Raw genomic sequence first — 21,031 nt, 5'->3', positions numbered from 1 at the left:
CACAGTGCTTTCTCTACAAATCTATAGTAAAAAAACCAATAGAAACGTGTATTATGTACACAGAATTTAATGTTTCAGATTCCCAAATACTCACAAGATTCCTGTAACTAATTCCATTACATTCTTATTCATCAAAACATTTAAGGATGCTCTTCTGTATGATTTTGATATGTTTGCTGAACAAGTCTACAAGGCCTTTCCTGTATAACAAAGAGAAGGTAAATTAGTTGTTCTGAAGTTATGTCATGAGTGCACATACAGTGAGAAAGAGTACTGATGTCTCCTGAAGTCTCAATCTTTCTTTAGCTTTGTATTCCTGTTTCGCTATTTGGTACATGAGAATCTGAAGCTAACTGTAGATTCAAGGTGACTTAAGGTATTATGGGCTTATTATGTCTAGAAGAAATGTTGTTGAAAATAATTTTACAAGAGAGTGTTTCAAGAGTAAAATATCCATGCTGAAAACCAGGGGTTTCCTGGTTTGGGAGCCAAAGACATCTCATACAAGATAAAGTCCCCTGGTGACTTTAATGAGCTTTGGAGCCTAAAATAGTTTGTTAAGCATGACTTTTGCAGGATAATAACAATTTAACTGAAAATATTTTTCTAGTTGTAAGCGCTCTAAATGCCTTGAGAATGAATGTTCACTGCATGCTGAATTACTTTGTATTATTTCAAGTTTTATACATCCTCATACTTTTAGAATTATTACAACAGTAAAAACAAGGAAATGGACAAAGCATAATTGAATTGTTTCTAATTTCTTTTAAGAAAGAGAAAATGTTATTGCCCACACTTAATGAATCATTTTGTAGTATTTCTATGAAATTGATAAATCTTCTTTAATGTGCCTCTTCAATAAATGCCACCTTCCAGAGCTTAAATATATTTTTTATTGTTTGTAATCCTGTAGTGTCAGATCCTACCAATATGCTCACAGTTTCCCTAAGGGATTTCTGCTGTAGAGAAAAACTATATATAAAGGGAAATTTCCAAATCAGCGAAAGGTAAAGTGTGTAGCTCACATAGTTAAAGGCATGATAAACCTGAGCTGTCATGTATTGATAATTGATATCTGATAGCTTAATTTTATCTTATTGCTCTAGATCAAGGACAAAGTGAATGATATTATTAATAAAGCCCTAATACTGAGGGAACATAGCAATACTAATTTTATGTAAAGTTTCTAACTAATGCAGAGTGCAAGAAAAATGTCATGAAGATTAATGCTTGGTGGAATTATCTAATGCTAGATAATAATTTATCTTCCAAAGTTGGCTCCAAGATAGATTCAGACTGGCATATTCCAGGTGAGAGTTTTCATTCATTTCTGTTGTCTACAGAAAGAGTTTTCATTCTTTTTCTGTAACTCAGGTATGACATCAAAGATGACTACACTTTGCGCATTAAGAAGGCCATGAGCACAGATGAAGGAACCTACACATGCATTGCTGAGAATCGAGTTGGAAAAGTGGAAGCCTCTGCTACCCTCACTGTCCGAGGTGAGTGTTCCCATGGAGGGAGGGTCTGTGTCCTATATGGATAAATTGCTTTCTGACGAAATGGGCCACATCCTTACCTGACACTGTTCGGGTTTCACATACTCTTTGCAATTGCGGGTGCTGGCACTGATTTACAACAAAGGTAAAATCCTGGTCCCGTTGATATCTCAGGCAAAATTGTAATTGACTTCAATAGGATAGTATCTCCCTGCAGTTAAAGAGCTCTTCCAATGTTTTTTTATTGAAGAACAGGTGCGTATATGTGCATAAGAAAGCACCACATAACCATGGGCATAGACTTTAATATGTGAGCCATCAGCTTATGCTATTATTCGTGTTCCTTTCTCTAATAAGGAGTGTAGTAAGTTAACTATGTTTATTAATGCCAAACATAATGCAGATAGCATTATTATGGGATTAGCTATGCCATAACTAAACTCTCTACTGTTACTCTATATCTGAAAGATAAACCCCAGCTAAAGGAAAAAGAAAATCCTAATTAAATTTTGTAATTATTACAAAGTAAAGACTAACATATTCTCTTCTAAAATATTCTTGGTCTCTAGTATCCACTCAGTGTTTATGTGCTGCTGTTTGATGCGGTAAGGAGTTTTTAAGACCGGTAGAATAATGAGTTGCCAAAATGTCTTTCATGACAGTAGATATAGACATGCTAAAGATTATGGGGAGAGAAAAAGTTTTTAGGCTAATATTTCCATATGAGTAAATAGAATATAATAGTTCTTACTTCATTCCGAAAGATAAGCAGCAATTTGGCACAATGGATATCATGCAGACACTATTTCACAGTTTAGTGGTGCATGCTGATGGTTTTCAGTAGAGCTGTGAAAGGTTAATAAAAACATTTTTAGCTTTATCTGTTCTTCTCTTTTCATACACATTAAATCAAATGTTCAAAGTCTCAATGGATTGCTTTATTAGAACTGGGGTCAACTGACCCAAGAGGCCAGCTTCCATTTCCATCCATTTAATGCATGGACACAGTTCAGTTTAATTTGCTGAATTCAAAGGGAAAAAAAAGCACCGAGTGGCTTTGTAGGGGGGAAGATGTTAGTATATAACAAAGGGAAGAGAGTATTGTGATAATCCATCTGCTGAAATATTACCTCAGTGTTCACTTTAGACAATAAGTGGAAATACAGCTCTTCCCTTTTTAAGCTGAAGAAATAGGTTTACCTGCTACATGCTTGTGTAAGAGATTGTTCTTCCATTTTGTAACGTGAGAAAAATAGTCACTACAACGAACTCACAGAAATATTCTCACTCTGTTCCTTTGTCACAGGCAGAATCATGGTATCCAATAAATCTGGCAACCAATTTGATAGCCTTTAAACACTCCTAGAACTGTGTATACATAATCGGAGCAAGCCTTTTAGATTTGTGACCCAGACTAGTGATATAAACAATAGCTAGAACCAAGCAAAAAATCTTTTGAAATCACTGAAGCTTGAACCTGATGAAATTAAGGTGGAAAAAACCTGAGGAAATATATAATTTAATCGATTTTCCTACAGTAAAAGCAGGTTTTCATTATCTTGGGTATTTTTCCCCCCTGGGTTTGTCATTTATAGTCAAATTCATAGTGTTTATCAAACACAAAGGAAGCCACAATATTATAAGCATATGAAATGTTCAGGATATGACAGAAAATGAGAAAAGCCAAGAAATTCAATGGAGAAGGTTATTGCTCTGAATTTTCTGAAAACAAAGGACTGGACAAACACCCATTGACTTTTAAGGGTCCATGAACAACATTTTTTTCAATTAAAGGAACCCTTAATTCTGAATTCTTAAACTTTTGCCAGTTTTGTCTGAAACTGCTTTTAGCATAACCACTCATCATGTAGAGGAGCAAAAACACATAGCACTTCAAATTTACTTTGAGGATGCCTTAGTCCTTGCCGGAGTCATGTAGTTACAGCTTCAAACCTGGCAACAGCAGCATTATCCTTAGATCCCTCGTTCATGGCTCCATCCTCTGAAAGCAGGGGATGAGGATGCAGTCAGGGAGTTTGCATTACTCTGTCACAAACCATAGCGGCATTTGAATTCCGTGGCTCAGCCTTCATGTCCTCTCTTGGAAAAAGGGCAGATCACTCTTATTCCTTCTCTCTCAGCAGAAGAAGGAGTATGTCCATAATACCGGAAGACAGAAAGGCTTCAAGTAGGTGATGGATAGTTAAATGAAGTGGGTATGCCAAAGTAAGGATAAAGCCACAGAAAGGTTGAGAACTAAGAGGGTCCTTGCATACTGTGTTACCTCTGGATCTGCATAACTTACATTTGACCCTAGTCTGCACATAAGCATACAGAGCTGGTTAACTTACTAAAAAAAATAATATTAATAATTATGCTGTTGCTCAGAAATGTGTAACTACTTCTACTGCTAAAATAAGGGAAGTTTGGCCTACCCAGGTGCAACCTGGAGTCAATTTTATGTTCAACTTTTCAGTTCTTCTGAAAGGGGATGTCTATATTTTATTACCAGAGGGACTGACAGCCCTCTTCCCCAGCACAAGCATAATGAAGGGCTGTTGCTATAATCAAGAAATCACTTGTTGCAGCAGCAGCTTTCAATCTTGATAGCAACCTGAAACAGTATTAAACTGTCGATCATTCAGCAGCGGGTTTTTTTAGGAAGTAGAAGTTATCTAAGCAGTAATTTGGGAGGTTTTGGGTTGAAATCCCTGCGGCCATTTCAGCCTCTTTGTTATATTTTCATCCGCATTGTCAGTGAGGGAAAAAGCAGTGTGCTGTAAGCTTTCATGCCCATTATTGAATGAGAAAAACCGTCCTGGGCTTTCTGTAGCCCTTACTGCTTTACTGACTGGCCAAGCTTAAAATTCAATTGGTATTTGACTTGGAAAGAAAATGCCTTGCATCTACTGGCATGACACTTGGCAGTCTGCGGCTTAAATTGATGTGTTCATCAGGATCTAAAAGTTTTTGCTAATGTAATGCAATTTTTCTTTTATCAGGCATTAACAATGATACTTGATGATGGCATGCGAAGATAATAAAAATGTTTCTCAGAGAATGGTTCCAGTCAGCTTGTTCAGATGCTATGCTCAAGTAAATGTGATAATAGTGGCACATAACTAAACAGTAAACATTTTACTTAGGCTGTCATTTGAGGGGTTAGCAATCATGGTAGTATCCATAGTGGAAGGTAACATTACACGTCATGCATTCTGACAGATATTCTTTTCTTTTTTTAATTTCTTTTTTATGTTCTCACTACACCATTGTAATGTCAACAGCTCGCCCCGTTGGTAAGTAACCATCCTTCTATCCATTTTAGCATGGCTTCATGCAATGCTTCATCTTTCATTTGCAACAGCGTTTAACTGGCTGAAATTGGCAGCCAGTGCTTAGTAGTTTTAACTGTCTAACACCAGGCAGTGATTTTGACTGACAAAGTGCTATTTCTGAACTTCGTATTTTCTGCTGTGTCATGTATAAATGCATTTGCCAAATCACCAACAAATACCAATCAGTGAAACGGGGGGTGGGTGTGGTGATACTGAGCCAAAATCACTCATTCAGACATTTTTAACAGTCTATTTAAGGGCCTGGTATAAAAGCCATTGAAATCAACAGAAAGGATTGTATTGACTTCGGTGAGCTTCTATCAGGCCCTAAATGATCAGCTCATTATGCTTTTATTGCATAGCAGTAAAAGCACAGGCTTTGCATGTCCCGTCTTTCTTGTATCTTTCAAAGAGTTTTGAAATTAAGTAGTCCTGAAATGGAAGAGGGGATGGAGTAGATTTCCGTGCTTGTTAAGAAAGTTCATCACTGATTTTTGCCCTGGGGTCATCTTGGAGTGCATTTTGGAATGCGCTGTATAGGATGCAGACTGATTTGAATAACAAGTCCAGAGGAAGACAGCTTCTGGATTTTGAATTTCCATACTGAAAATTTGATTCCTTCCTGTACTTCGAAATTACTTCTGAAAATTTCTAAAAGTCTAACTGAGCATGATGGAAAAATTGCAACTGTCAGTAGCTGAAATTCACTTTTGGTGTTCAGAAATATTCCAAACATATTATTTAATTTTCATTCACGGATCTTTACTCTGTGCCTATATGGATTTTCTAAATAATTTAACCAGTTGCACTGCTCCTCTGATTTTTGTAGCTTGTGTTCAGATTTATCTTTTAGAATAATAATACGGTTACTCTGATTTTTTAGATTAGCGTGCAAAGCATGTACTGGTGTTTACGGAGATTGCTGAGGGGTTTGGTCTGTCTTTATGTAGTCAAGACTTATGTTAGAAATACATTTGTCTAAAGTTTGTGAGTTTGAACTTGTCTCAGCTTTTTACTGTTATGGGTTGGAGGAAGAGAGGTTGGAATAATTTAAAGATAAAATCCAGGTTAGGCCTCTGTTTCCAGAACTAAGGTGATCCCATGCTTATTTGCTTGCTTGAATTAGCATATGTACAGCCAAGGCAAGTACCTCTGCAGTCAAGACATGGCCTATCCATACCTGGAGAATTCCCTGTGCAGAACGAAAATTCGCTGTTCTCTATTTGGGATTTTGATAGCAAGCTTTAAACCCCAGTCACTAATGTGTTATTTTGGCATTACACTAGCTCTCAAGAAATTAATTTCCAGCAGTTGTAACTGTGAAACTGGAGTAAACTCACGAGAAAATTTTCTTTTGCTTAAAAATGTAGTGTGAATTTAGTATGTTTTTAATGTATATCTCATGTTGGGGAGGAGGTTCATGGCTAATAATGAAATGTCCTTCTTCATTCACTAAGAAAATGTTACAAGATTAAAAGTCTTCTAGGTATTTTTCTCACTTTGCTCACTCTTAAAAGAAAGGCAAGAAAAAAATCACAAAGTAGAGACTGTTTCAGGCTCTGTGAAAGCCACGTAAAATAAATGACCGGAGAGTCACAAGAAAATGATAGGTTTCAGCAGTGTTCGTGGTGTCTCATTTCAGAACACTGATTCTTTTTTAAGACTTTTCAGGCCATTGAGTCATCCACGGTTCCATCTCCAAAGCTTATACAGACGCTCTTGGTCTCAAGTTACTTTACGTCCAGGTATATGATCCCCTTGTGTGACCATGCTGTGGTCAATTTGTCATATTCCCTGCCTAAGCTATTTTGTTTTGTTACAAGTGAACATCTGGTACAAAGAAAATTCTTCTTTTACATTATTTATTCAGGAAACATAAATTAGAATAGTTGACTTCAAAATATTTATCATATGGTCATATGGTCTTTAATTTAGTGATTATCTTTGTGAATTGTGAAAAGATTGTTAAGTAAATAAGTCCAGCCCCAAATATATTTAACATATAGAACTCCCGTACAAGAGTGTATGTAGGGATTGCTGTATATAAGCAGATCGCTTTCTTTAGATCACTTTTATCTGATCCTGTGCCTGTAGAAAAGGCAATGCTGTCCTTATGATAGCGTATGCTTTTATTGCTTTTTGCTTAAGGACCTGGAATGGAACTGGTTTCTACAGTTCATATCTCTGTTTCAGTCAAGAGTAGGCAAAGCAGGTGACTACTTATTCTGGTTTTTGAAAATTTAAAGCCCAGTAAAGCTAAGTAAAGTAACTTCCCTCTCCACCACCAGTTCCCCACCAGGAAGCCCAAACAATCATTTTTTGTTAAAATTGTCATTTGGCAAGAATGGTGAGTCAAATTTTGTGGCTTTTTTGTTGTTGTTCAGGAAATTAACTGGAGTGCAGAGTAAAAATACCTCTCCTTACAGAAAGGAAGCTAAAGCAAATGCTACTTAATGTTATTAAGCTCACAGATCTCTAGGAGGATGACATTTTAACAGAAGGATGTTTATATATTTATGCATACCTTAGACTGCAGATGGCAGTTTAAAAGTTTATATTCTTTTGTGACACCCAAGAATTATCTGTGTACCTCTAACTTTCATGACTACCTCCAACTCAAAGCAGACATGTTTTGTCTTTATTGTGTTTTAAACACAATAAAGACATTTTCTTTCAGTGCCCTGTCACTGAAGAATAGAGGAATGTTTTTTAATGTTCCAGGATTACAATTCTTGTTGCAAACAGGATCATTTTCATTTTCTATTCGGTTTTTGCCTGTTTTAAGTATTTACATTCTGTTAGTTGTGATATTTTTATTTAAATTTCAGCTTGAGTGGAAAATTCAGGAGTGGGATTACCAATGACCATGTTAGGTTCAAATGGTTATTAACGTATGGTATATACTACATAGACAAAATGAAGTATGATTCTGCCCAAGGTGGATGGCAGCTGGTGAATTTAACAGCTCTATGCCAGATTACTCATCATGTTTGGATCAGCTGCTAGGAATAAAAGTGTTACCCGTTTCTAAAATAGACGTTCTCTTATTTATAACCTTTTGAAAAGATTTCCGACAGGATTTACAACAGATGGGTTTAGGAAACAAGATATTTATCCCTATTTAGACCATTTCTGTTTTTATTTCACTCATTAGATGGATTTTCCAGATGAGCAAGTTAGTATTATTTCACTTTTACATTCTGATGTATTTCTTATGGCAGTTGGGCAGAAGAATAGCTGTTAAAAGACACACAAAAGTTGGGAGGAGCCCAAAAGTTTCATATAGTCCCGCTGAAAGCAACGCTGACCCTCTTTCCAAAAGCATTTGCTGTACTGCTTTGAGACAGAGGACCTAAAGTTCAAATAGAAGATCTAGGACGATCTGTCTGATGTTTCAGTTTCCTTTTTACTAATCATCTAAAAAGTCATTCAGATGACAGAGTACTCAGTTTTCAAATTAATTTCAACTACGTCCAAGTGAAAATATAGTTCTTTGCATTTCAATTGCCTTGCAGTAAGTCAGGTTTACTTAATTTATTGTCATATGCTATGACTCATCTTCAGCAAATAGCTAGATACTTTTGCCACCTGGATAGAAACTAAGTATTTGGAATTAACTAAGGACGTAAGGGGAGACCAACCAAGTTACAAAAACTGCACTTCCCTACCATGTTGGAGAGGAGAGAAACAGTTGACAGCTGCCATGAATTTTCCAAATTTCAGATTAATTAAATACATTCTATTTGCATTTAAGTGCAATGTGACTGTATGATGCATTTCACTCTGCTCTCTGAAGTTTCCTTGTCATAAATCAGCCTGGCATGACTTAATGGTCTATTAAGAGTGGTGCAGCATGAAACATAAAATAGAAAGGGCTGTACTTTAAACAAAGTTGTATAAGGTGTTGTGGCTGGAAATTATATCGTTCAGATGGTTCAGGTTGGTAAGTGAGAAAGATCTCTCTTTATTCTTCTTCATTCTGACTCTTGCATCTATGTGGGATGAATGCTTTTATTTTTAGTATATCCATGAAAATGTCACCTTCATTTGAGACACTGAGGATTTATACAGTATCAGTAATGGTGATTGGTGTGTGACAGAACAGATGAAATCATGCTTGGCACTACGGTGCCATCTTTCAGGGACAGAAATCTCAAATCTATATTAGTGTGGTATGTTTACTGTCTGCCTGCTGCTACCACCTATAGAAATTTTCAGAAGAGAGTAAGGACACCAGTGGGCATTATGCTCTGGGGATTTTTTTCTCCCTTAGGTGAAAGAATAATGCATTGTTCTTGTTTAAAAATAGGCAAATTCTTTAGATTAAAGAGAAAAGATAGATTTCTTTGCATACCAGTAAGAAATTAAAATATGGAGCTGATTTGTTCTGACATTTCTTAGCCTTTTAAAGACCAGTCTAAAAATCCTAAAGTCCTTAGCATTTCTACTTTGGCAAAACTCTGCTAGCTGAATCCTTACACTAGAATCCTATAATGACTTCAGATGTCATAGAAATACAGCATTTGCATGATATGGGCCAGAATGGCTCTGCATGTGGCCATTGAGCACATTAACCACTAAGTATTTAAGTGCTGGTCCACAAAACTCAGCTTCGTTTCCAGCTGCTCCAAGTCTTCTTGGGTATAGTGATCAGAACAGAAACACAGAAGAACTGATAGAGGATTTTTCTTCAATGATAAGCATGAAAGATGGCAGTGCATGTTTCTTGAAGTTTTAGCAAGTCATACCCTGACGTCCCGGCTCATTCCATCATGGCACCAAGTATGTGCCAGTACTCACACTGTTTCCCTTAGAGAAAACCCAGTTACAGCAAGTGCGGGAAGTGATCAAGGGCCTCATTTTTTTTTCTTTTTTTTTTTTTTTATTGCTGAACTCTACGTCGTGAAAGTTTTAAGAAGTTTAATGTGTAAATGTTTCTTAACTTTCCTGAAGCATACTCAAATCAGTGGGAATTGTTTTCTTACTTCAGTGGATTCTGAGTCTTTCCATAAGTCTTTGAAGATTGCACGTATGAAAAAGTCTTTTGATGTGTTGCTCCCCCCAAACCTTCCCCTTCCTTTTTCTACAAAGAGAAATCGCTCACTTTTCCTTCAAGAGGAGTGTGGAAATCAATACATTAATCCATTCATTTTTCCCTTTACCTTCTTTGCTCAATCGCTGCCAGCCATATTACAATTTGGATATGATCTCGGTATTATTCAACAGCAAAATGACTGTATGCCCCATTCCTTGAACGCCAGCATTGTCAGTCAGCATGAATAGTCTTTTTTCTTCCTCACTCCTTTTCCTCTCTCCACTTTACAGTGGCACAAACCAAGCAGAATATCTCCTCTCAGCCTTTTTTATTCTCAAGGGTAAACAAACCAGGAACTTGCCATCTTTCTCACTATAGGTGTAGCCTATTAGCCTATCTAGGCTCTTTACTCGTCATCTCTTTAGCTCTTCTCTTCAGCACATGAATTCATGTTTTTTTGAAGGGAATAACCATGTTACACTCATTGTTTTGATGAAATCTTACTATATCAGCGAGGGGTATGCTTTTCTTTTTTGAACACATTACCAGCACACCCTCCTGCTATCTCCCATGACAGAAGGAATCATGGCAGATCACATGTCTTTTTGTTGGCATAATTTGTTTCATTTGCTAAACTCACAGAAGGTATAGTAGCACCAGCCATCCCCTAATGGTACAGTTTACATTAAAAAGTGGGCTACAGTGTTAAGATTTTAGGAAAGCAGTCTTTTCTATCTGATCTGAGCAAAAAGTGTATCCTGAATCTCAGGCAATTGAGGAAAAAAAAATTGAAAAGCATTGTCTAGAGTAGAGAAACTCCTGAGTAATGTAAATTATTGGACAGACAGAATCAGTACTACTTCTCTTTATATGTATCAAAACTAAGTGAAGGACTTTCTAGATGGGGTTTTCCAGGAGCATCGGTAAGGGGACACTTGAAAGAGATGACTGGACAAGTTGTAATAAAATAGAGATATTTGATTAAAGATCAGCAGGCTACAGTCTAATGTTGAGAGGAAATTCAGACCAGATATTTAAACTTAATGTTTAAATGTACTTTAAAGCAAAAAGGACAAGGGGGTCAGAAAAGAAGCTGCTGATGAACTCATACCACTGGAAATGGGGGGGGGGCAGGAGTAGAGGCCTTTCTTTTCTGCTATGTAGGAGACAGTTGGATTTTTTTGTAATTATTCTCATAGTTTTGTTTTATTGGCATTAGTCCTAGGTAAGAAGGAAGAACAAATCCTTGGTAGTAATTTTATTTTTTTGTGCTTCAACTTTTGTTATGAAAATGATAAATGCAGATTTGGCAGTTATGTTAATTGAAATTGGCAGGGAGACTTTGAATATAAACCAAACCTGCTTTTTCATTATTGTTCATCTAACATCTCTTTTTTCACCATGGAGATTTATCCCACTTCTTTCTTTTAGGTCATCCAGGGATAAAAGAGAGATTTTATGTGTCAAAATATGTAGGACAGTTAGCGTTCTTTATTTATTGATCCTCTAGACTTCTTTCACCTCTTGTAAAGAAAGAAAAAAATGCTTATGCTTCCGCGCTTTCAGAGATTATCCATCTGCTTCAGTGTTTCAGAACAACTGGAGGATAAAAATGTTGTTATATGTGAAATTCAGAACCTGAATTTAACTTGAATATGAGAACAATTAGTCCAGGTATGAAGGAAGGTTTAGCATTCTCAAATGCTTGAAGTCTGATCTTTTCACACTGTTGTGTTTTTACATGGGTCATATGAAAAGAGCAAACAAAACAAAACAAAAGGAATTTCTCACTTTCCACAAGACAGGAGCAGTGTGAAGGACAGTTATACCAGAACTGGTTCTGGTAATAATCTTGCTGAGACCTCACTTCCCCCTGCTTTCTACTGCTGCCCCATTGTAGCCTGATTCTTCTCCCCCAGTGCTTCCTTGCATTCAACCTGCTGAAAGGTCTCCCCGTGTGCCCCCTGTGCTTCTGATTTTGTGTATTTGATCTATTGGTCCAGGACATATGAGAATTAATTTTGAAGCGGTGTCAATGTTAAAGATGGTATCTGAGCTATGGATTATAGATGCTCCCTTAGGTTATGGGAAGCTGCTTTTCAGAAGAATCCAAACCTAGTACCTGCTTTGCCACCTCCACCTGTGTCATTTTAAAATAATATCACAGGTCTAATGAGTGGCTTCATGAATCACTTGTTATCCCCACAGTGTACCCATTCCTCGTTTTTATTGACAGAACCATCCACCTGAAGAAGAAATCACGGAAGAAGAGAATACTCTAAATGAACAAGGAAGAGAACATAATTAAAGAAAAAACAAAATGACCACAAAATGAGATCTATGCACTTGTTCCAAACTCCAACTGCGCTCATACAGACTAGGCAATAGTTATAGATTCCTATGCTAACATGGTACTCATGGGAGAGAAAAAAATGAAACTAATTTCCCAGGCAAGTCAATCGTAACTAGCATGCTAAAAAGTTACTTCCTTCCCGGTCTGTGAACACACCTAATCGCTGGAGCACATCATAAGATTGAGAAGTCTTTTCACTTTGAAGAAAATGACCATCCTAAACTTCCATTAGTTTATCCCTGATAAGAAATATCTGAATTAGTAATAGGCCTAAGTTGTCATCCTCTCAGGCTTCTGTAATGGCTCCTGTGTCAGAGGCTACACTCTTGATTTATCATTAGTCGTAGCTAATAGTGCACTAATAACTTCGTGTCATAAGAACCACACATCACTTTCGGTACCGATTAAGAAGATCTGAACTCCTGAGGAAAGAACTGCTGACTCAGACCAGGTTTCTGGTGTTTGAGACTGGAAATATTTTCTGTTTTCCTCTAATTACTCCATCAGCAATAGTAGCCTTGCAAACCATCTTTCAAAATTCCTAGACTTTTGTATCTGCACTTACTGGCAGCTCATGCCACGCGAAGGGCAAATGTTGCTATAGCAAGGTATATAAGTAGGGTCTGACAATTTTCTTTTACATTTGTATCACAAAAGCATCCAAAAGGCCAATATCTACCAGGCCTTCTAGACAAATTTAATCAATGACACACAAAGGTGGGGGATCATTATTTTATAGAATCATAGAATCATAGAAAGGTTCGGGTTGGAAGGGACCTTAAAGATCATCTAGTTCCACCCCCCCTGCCATGGGCAGAGGCACTTCCCACTAGACCAGGTTGCTCAAAGCCCCATCCAACCTGGCCTTGAACACTTCCAGGGATGGGGCATCCACAGATTCTCTGGGCAACCTGTTCCAGTGCCTCACCGCCCTTACAGTAAAGAATTTCTTCCTGATATCTGAATCTCCCCTCTTTCAGTTTGAAACCGTTACCTCGTGTCCTGTCGTTACACTCCCTGATAAAGAGTCCCTCCCCATCCTTCCTGTAGGGCCCCTTTAGGTACTGGAAGAATTCCTGTACTGCCTTCAACTGTTGTCTAAGCTAGTATCTGGAACCAGCAAAACGATCCAACAAATAAGCAGTCCTACTCCATAGATGATGTCAAGGGTTACCTCCTTTTTCAAAATACACCATACTTCATCTGGAGCTCTGGGAGCTTCTGCTATCCTCTGTGTAAACGTCTTAGAGACAAGTATTGATCTGTATTTCGTAAGACTGGAACTGAGTTTGGTCTCTTAAAGTATCAACAAGTATTGAAGATCATCTGGAGTGGACACATGAATGTTGTACAAGCATTGAGATATTCAGTTTCACGTCTTTGAGGGCTTTGCAAAAGAAGATCGGGATGTTGATGGGGTTCCAGAAGTCAGAAGACAATTTGGGGAAGGCGCTATTATCTTATCACCTTAACTGACTCTCTTACTTCCAGGCAGAACTACTGAGTATTGTAGCAGGTGCGACTTTGATTGTTGAAAGGATTAATATGAAATTAATTTATTGCTGCAAATGTACAATTCTGAAGAAGACTGAAGATGGGAATATTAGGTTTGTCTGCTGTCTCTTCCCTGCTGGAATCAGAGATGAGTCTTGAAGAGTCTTGGTGCTCTACCAGACAGTGTGTTTCTGCTTGTTCTTCAAAGCTTTTTCCCCTATCAGTGAGCATTATCTGAGTTTTGCTTAAAACTTTAACAAGTCAGCATCTTTCCCATTGCCCCCTTTGAACCAGTCACAGAAATATGTTTATGGATAATAAACAATTACAGTTTAAAATGAAGCACTCATCTTTATCACTTTAGCTTGTCTAAGTAATCTTCACGATGAATTTCATTTGCAGTTCGTTATCAACTGAAATTAGTTGCAATTAAAGGTTGTCAAATCTGTAATTTAAGCCCTTTAATACTTTTTGCTGTCACTGTTTTCCTGTAATATATTATTTTTTCAATGGGTCTGATCCAAAGACCACATAAGCCAATAGGATAATTCCTACCAACTTCAATGCACTTTGAATAAAGCCTCATATGCCATGGTATGTGAGGACATTTTATCTAAGTACATGTAATTAAAAGATTAATAAAATTTTCATTATGTGGAAATCATTTGGATTATGTAAAATGAGTTTGGTCTCATAGCGGCAGCCTTAGGTAATTGAGGATGTTTAGAAATAAACCAAACAACAGCAACAAAAATCTCACTGATATTTGTTTCTGTTGTTACAATTCCATTTCTGCTTGTGGTAGCAACACTGGACTAAAACTTGCTACAGTATCTACTTTTAATTAAAATCACGGCAATATAATGTACACACCCCAGGGCACATGGGCCGAGGGAGGTGCTGTGAGGAAGTCATGATAATAAAATTCCCTTAGGCTCATTGAATTCAAGGATAACCTCAAATCACAAGATCAGCTTAGAAAACTGTCACTGGAAGAAAATGTTGCTAGTACTTGATATGGGATCAAGCGTACTTTTTCCTATGAATTCACATTTTCCTGTGGTAATTGTCCCCTCCCCATCTGAGTCTTCTGCCATGTTTGTTATCAGGTGACCAGAGTTCACCTATGAAGGATGAACTCACTGTCTCAGTGAAACCTCTCTACCTCAGCAGCTTTATCAGCTCCTGGTGACTCAGCGTAACCTTTAGTATTCAGTAACACTACTGGGAAAGAAATGTATGCAATCCATCACCTCAGATTAGAGGTTCTGCTGACTATTAAGACTGGAGAAGGGTTGAGAGATCCCTTTGAAATAATTTGCAGGATTTTTTTCTTCTTTATTTTTTTCTGCATCTCTTTAACATTTGCGCAGAGGCTACCTTCATATACGTTTATTAATAGAAGAAAAGATCCATTCTGTCATGCATAAAATGACATCTAGAAAGAGTGCAACAGAATGTATGCTTCCCGTTTTGAACAACGTAACTAATGCTTACTACTGCTCATGCTTTTCTATCTTCATTTGAATTCTTGCAGTAGAATACTGTTCTGTGCTGTAAAAACAGTTCTGAACATGATGTGGTTAACCTTAGGGTCCCTCCATCCCCTCATCTCAAAGCCCCCTCGTACATGGCCTATGCTTTCTATTCATGTTCAACCATCTGATTTCCATATCATCCCGCTCAGCCTCACAAGCGGCTATTAGCATAACAGAGCTTTAGTGTGACATTGATTGAAGCCAGTGCTTGCTGAATGCAGTATCAAAGCATAATTTGCCAGAAATCAAATCTAATTTACTGTGTACTATTTAAATTTCTAAAAAAAAAAAAAAAAGTCTTTTCAATAGTATACTAGGTCTGTGGTCTTAATTGTTCTTTTTTCGTATTTTTGTCGAGTCCCCTGGAATCCAAGCAATATATTTCCTTTTAGAGCCATTGTCTTTGACTTTCAAATGTCAATTAAGCAAGAGTTTTTCCACTCTGTTTATTCCAATCCAGTTAATGTTACATCTGAAACAGTAAAGGGTAATAGTTTGATAGGAACAACATTCAGTTTGCTGCTTCATAACAGTTTTTTTCAAGAGATTCTTCTAATGACCTTAATGCTTAGCTTGAATTAAGCATTAAAGTACCACATAACTTTAACAGCTGAAGCATATCAAGCCCGCTGTTATTTCTGTAACAGTACCTTTTCAGAATGTTTTAAAAATTGACCTACTTCGAGAGAAAGAAGCAATAATGGCTTGAATTAGGTTTTGTCCAGCATTCCTCTGAAGCTGGGTTTTGAGGAAGTCATGATCTCAGTTAACCTTTCTGCAAAATGGGAGTAATAATATTTATCTATCTTTATAAACAGCTTCTATGTATGAAGATAATAAGCTCTATTTTTAGGAAAATTGAAGAGCCCAAGTGCTTATTCTGTCAAAGAAGCCTTGCTGCCTTTGAGCAGGGTCGCATTGCATTCTCTGAGGATAATGGCAGTCTTACCGCTTTGGTAGTTACACTTGACCAAGATTACTCCTGCAATCATTAACTGTTACTTTCAGTTTTCAGTTTGCATTATTCGATTGGAATTTGATAGAAAAAACTGATATGGTGAAAACATTGTTTAAATGCTTTAAACAAGGTCATTATTATCAGTGGCTGTCTATAAACAGAGCTATAGCTGAATATGTCAACAAACTGCAACAAAATGAGGTTTTCCTTCATTATAGAACCCCCTACTTGAATAAATTAAAAAAACAAATACAAAGTTTTATTTTACCAAAATGGCATCTTTCATGTTCTTTAAAATTACAGTATTACTCTAATTAATGTAGTGACCAATAAAAGTTATCTCCTTGTGAGATCAAGAGATTATATTTAAACAAAAGCTCCGATTCATTTATTTATTTTTTTAGTGAATTTCTAGTAATTATGGTTGCAGAGAAAAGCTAGAAAATATATCCTTGCTTAACTATATGTCATTGATTACTGGAGTCTTTAAAAAGCCTAAACTAGTAGCTATGAGGCCATGGATCTTCTGTTCAGCTAGTATGGCAAATGCTGGATAGGACTTGGTGCGTGGCAGAGAGAGAACTCAACAGAGTCAATCCACGTCATTTGGATTATCTGGACTGAGCGACAGCCTTAATTCCTGCTTCGCTTCCTTGTCTCTTTTTACAGAAGAAAGGATCAGTTTTCTGCTCTTAGAGATGTTCAAAGTTAGGGGTGGATCAAAAACTGGAAACTATGTAGAAACTAGGACGTTTAGCTCTCATTGTTCCTTGACTAGCAAATTACCTTAATTTGGTCCTTGGAAGGTCTGCCACAGCAACAAGTTCAGTGCTATTACATCTGCTCAGAGCTTTGAGTTATCGACTTACAGTACAGCCTTGTGTGTGTGAGAATGTTTCAGATCATAGAATCATGGAATCTTCATGGTTGGAAAGGACCTTTGAGATCATCGAGTCCAACCATACACACACACAGAAAAAAACCCTACAATCTCTGTCACTAGAGCATGCCCTGAAGATGAACCCTTAAACTTACCTGCCTTGCATTTAGTTGGCTATGTGATTTGAAAGATAGGCTCACGGAATTGTCATGCCCTTCTTTCTTCTGTTGAACTGTCTCAGAGCACTGTTAGCCTAACACACCCCCAGTGCACCAAATATGCCTACGAAGTGATCTTAGGCATCAATCATGCTTAGGTATGATCTATGGAATGGTCTCCTGACACCAGGTTTTTAGTGTCAAGATAGAAAGATTATGGTCTTGAGGCCACCCATAATGCAGGATAGGCATGGGACTCATGCATAGTTCCTGTCAAATGCAGATATAACACCTGAAGGGGTTAGAGGTTTTCTGCTCTCCCTTCTGCCTGAAGTTGCTATTGATGCTATATTAATATCCTGGGCAATGAACTTCTATGGTTGAGCAGCAAACACGGAACTAATTCAGTGACCTTTATTAAGTGGGTGGTCAGAACAGTAGAGATACCGTAATGTAAGGTATGCCTATAGGAATGGAGGTTTCAAATTCACAACTTAAAGGTCTTTCTCTTTTTCCATTCTCATATGATTGAATGAACAAACACGTGCACTCATTACCACATTACTGCTTTCTGACATCTGTAGAGATTGCATACAGTTATTCTGGGTAAAACAAGGTGGGGGAAAAACAAGTAACTTCTGCAGTTCAGCGCTTTAGGAATAGTACAGGATGAGAAGAGGCGGACACTTCTCTCTTCAGAGAGGCCAAAACCTGTGCTTAGGAGTATGAGGCAGAAGGAAGACTCCTCGTGTTGTCCCCACCCTCTGCCTTCTAAATTGGTGGTGATTCATATTTCTGGGGTGTTTTGCAGTTCTTATTTTAAGAATGCATTAGACCAGTGCTGTTGAACTGGTGCTCTTTAGACTCCTGCTGATATGTAAAGCCTTGGGAAGTACCTCATGAGATAACTATAAAGCGTATTTTAAAAAAATCAGATCTGCATACATTTCTATGCAGTGAGCAGACTTGTGTCGTTGCTGTCAGCAGGTGTAATCGGAAGCTGGGTCTTGATTGCTCTTCGTGCCTAATTAAATAGTTTGTAATTATAATGGTGAAAATATGGTTTTCTAAAACACTTAAATTCTGTTTACCTAAAAGCTTAGTGTTCCTAAACCATCCCTCTCCACAACGACCAAACTGATAGTGGAATAGAATAAAATTAATGTGGGGATTTTTATTATTGTTTTGTCCCCTTCTTCAGCCTGCCCCAAAAGCTAGTCGTTTGATGAGAATATTTGGAGACACTGCTTACATTTTTAAGATATGCCAAATAGTATAAATCCAATTCCAGTGAATTTCAATGTTGAACTGAGACTGGAAGGTTTGCATGTCATGCATAGAAAAGTCATTTGCTTTATCACATCAGTCTCAACGTAGTTGCTGATGTGAAGTTTTTTCTCTCAAATCCTCCAACACTGCTTCTTCCCCACTTCCCTTCTGCACATTAACACCTTTTCTTTCCCTTCTTATTCCCACTAAACATTGACTCTCTATTCTCCATCCCCAGACAAGTAAAACTATACCTCTCTTTTAGAAATTGTTCTCTTCTGACTGTGCTTCCTGTTCCTCTGTGTCTGAACACTGTTAATGCCACGTACTTGCAAACATAGTCAGTCCTGGTTCTTTTTTCTTGTTTTAACTCCACTTTCTCCTTTTCTCTTTTCCTTGTCTCTTCCTGGCCTCCTGGAATACCTATTCCTTCTTACTCACTGCTGCCCACTAACTCATCAACTATTGCTTCTTTCTTGTCTTTACACAAGCCGAAATCCAGATCTCCCAAGTTTGTGTTGTAGCAACCGTTCTTTTTAAAGCAAGTCCTCCTTCCCACTCCATTCTTGGCCACGCTACCCCTAAGAGAAGAGAGGGAACTCTTGAACTTCTGTCCTTCTGCTGTCATCCAGACATTCCTCTCCTTTCTCCATCATTTGTAAAAGTGTAGAGGGGCGGATTGAAAAAGGCAGTCTGTATATCCTAATTCATACCTTGCAATACACAATAGCTCCAGCACAACAACAAGCTCTGTGAAGCGTAGAGGGTATGAGAGTGCTGATATTTGCCCAGATGAAAGGTAGAATACATCCACAGCTAATATCATAAACACCTGACTGCTGCTCCTTAGCATTTATTGTCATCAGAATTTTACTCTAGCATGTATGGTTGTAATGTTTCTTTCCTCTCTTTTTTCTTTTTTTACAACTGAGGATATCACATACTGATATTGCTGCTCTTTTTGTTGCTCTTGTTGTTTTTGTTTATATATTAGTTCTGTCTACACTAATTAATGTTTCTGGTGTTACGTCCTCTGGCATAAAAAAAATCTCCATAATGTTGTCTCTTTCCTTTAATATTCCTCATCCCCCCCCTTGCAAAATACCCTAAATTTACACCATGGTTTTTCTTACATTGTAGCTCCCCCACAGTTTGTGGTGAGACCACGAGACCAGATTGTAGCCCAGGGTCGAACAGTGACTTTTCCTTGTGAAACTAAAGGAAATCCCCAGCCAGCTGTTTTCTGGCAAAAAGAAGGAAGCCAGGTAAGCTATAAGTACCCTATAAGTCTTTCAAGCCTTTCTAAGTAGTTATATTGTTAGATTTTTAGGAATATTATTTATATTACCTTTCATATATTCTTTTGATGTTTCACAGGAATTTGTCTTTTAAACTATCACTATTCTCTACTGACAATTTTGTTGCTGTTTTTTTTTAAAAATATTAATATTGTGAAGAACTCAAAGGCCATTTAAGTTGGTGAAACTTGTGCTCGGTGCTGTATAAACATATAGAAAGCAATAGTATGTATCTTAAAGACTTTTCCTTCTGAAGCCCCCAACAAGCAGATGGGTGAGACAAACATAGTAGATAAAAAAGGTATGGCTCAATTTTTAACTAATCAGTGCAGTAATTACAGTTCACAACCTGTCTAGACACGATCAAGCAGATATATATCTAGCAAGCTGATTTGCATAGGCATATTCTCATAGTGCATATAGATAGAGGTTTTGAACACGGAGATGCTTTCTTCAGTAACATTGTCTCAGGAAATTTCTAAATCTAGTTTTGGAAATATTTCCCTGATTCTTACTGTCATTTTTTGAAAGCAAAATTTCTGATGTAGCAGTCGATGTTGCCATCAGCCAATACTAACTTCTATAGCTTAATATTTGAATGTCATGCCATAACATTTTTTTACTGCTGTTGCTGTATTGGCACTATGTTGCAGCAGAAGTCAGGCCTTCTCACTTTCAACATGCAGTTCATGTGAGTATGTTAAATTTGAACACTGTAAACTGTGTCGAATTCTCTCTTGCACTTGAGAAGAGATTAAAAGGGGTAAATGGATGCCCAAGGACAGTGGCTCCTGCAGCTCCCTGATGAAGCCTGTCATGGCTACGCCTGTCTGTGTATCTATACTGCATACCCTTCTCCATTGGCTAAATGAGGCGTTTCAGAGTCTTGTGCCTTTTTTTGCCATACAGCGATATGTGAGTTAACTCAAATATTCACACTGTGCTGTGCAGTACAGGTGCGCCTTTTGTCTAATCTGGAGGCACTGTGTGTACCAGCTCAGGAGGTCAGAACCACAGACCTCCCGCTCTGCCCCACCTGCTTCTGCTTCACCTTCTTACAAGGGCAGATAACTGATCCAGAGTAATAGGACCAAGGCTCACAGCTTTTTGTGCTACGTTGCATTTGTGGCTTACAAAGATACCGCACTATTACTTTATGAGTGTAAGCTTGTATGAGAGTAAGCTTAGTCTTCAGTATGTTTCTTTCAGCGTAT

The 21,031-nt window shown here is 37.6% G+C and overlaps 1 protein-coding gene across 17 annotated transcripts in view; it reads left to right on the top strand.

The window, feature by feature from the left end:
* The window catches only part of ROBO2 (roundabout guidance receptor 2), a 1,122,909-nt gene that overhangs the window by 992,672 nt on the left and 109,206 nt on the right, over positions 1 to 21,031 (top strand). For all 17 annotated transcript variants that reach the window (XM_074599504.1, XM_074599494.1, XM_074599464.1 and 14 more), the window contains 3 exons: positions 1,375 to 1,502; positions 4,784 to 4,795; positions 19,660 to 19,784. In XM_074599504.1, coding sequence (XP_074455605.1) covers positions 1,375 to 1,502; positions 4,784 to 4,795; positions 19,660 to 19,784 — 265 coding nt within the window. The remainder of the gene's footprint in view (positions 1 to 1,374; positions 1,503 to 4,783; positions 4,796 to 19,659; positions 19,785 to 21,031) is intronic.

Source organism: Larus michahellis, chromosome 1, assembly GCF_964199755.1.
Source record: "Larus michahellis chromosome 1, bLarMic1.1, whole genome shotgun sequence".
NCBI lineage: Eukaryota > Metazoa > Chordata > Aves > Charadriiformes > Laridae > Larus > Larus michahellis.
Note: the sequence above shows the minus strand (reverse complement) of the source record. Positions and strands in the feature narration are given on the sequence as shown.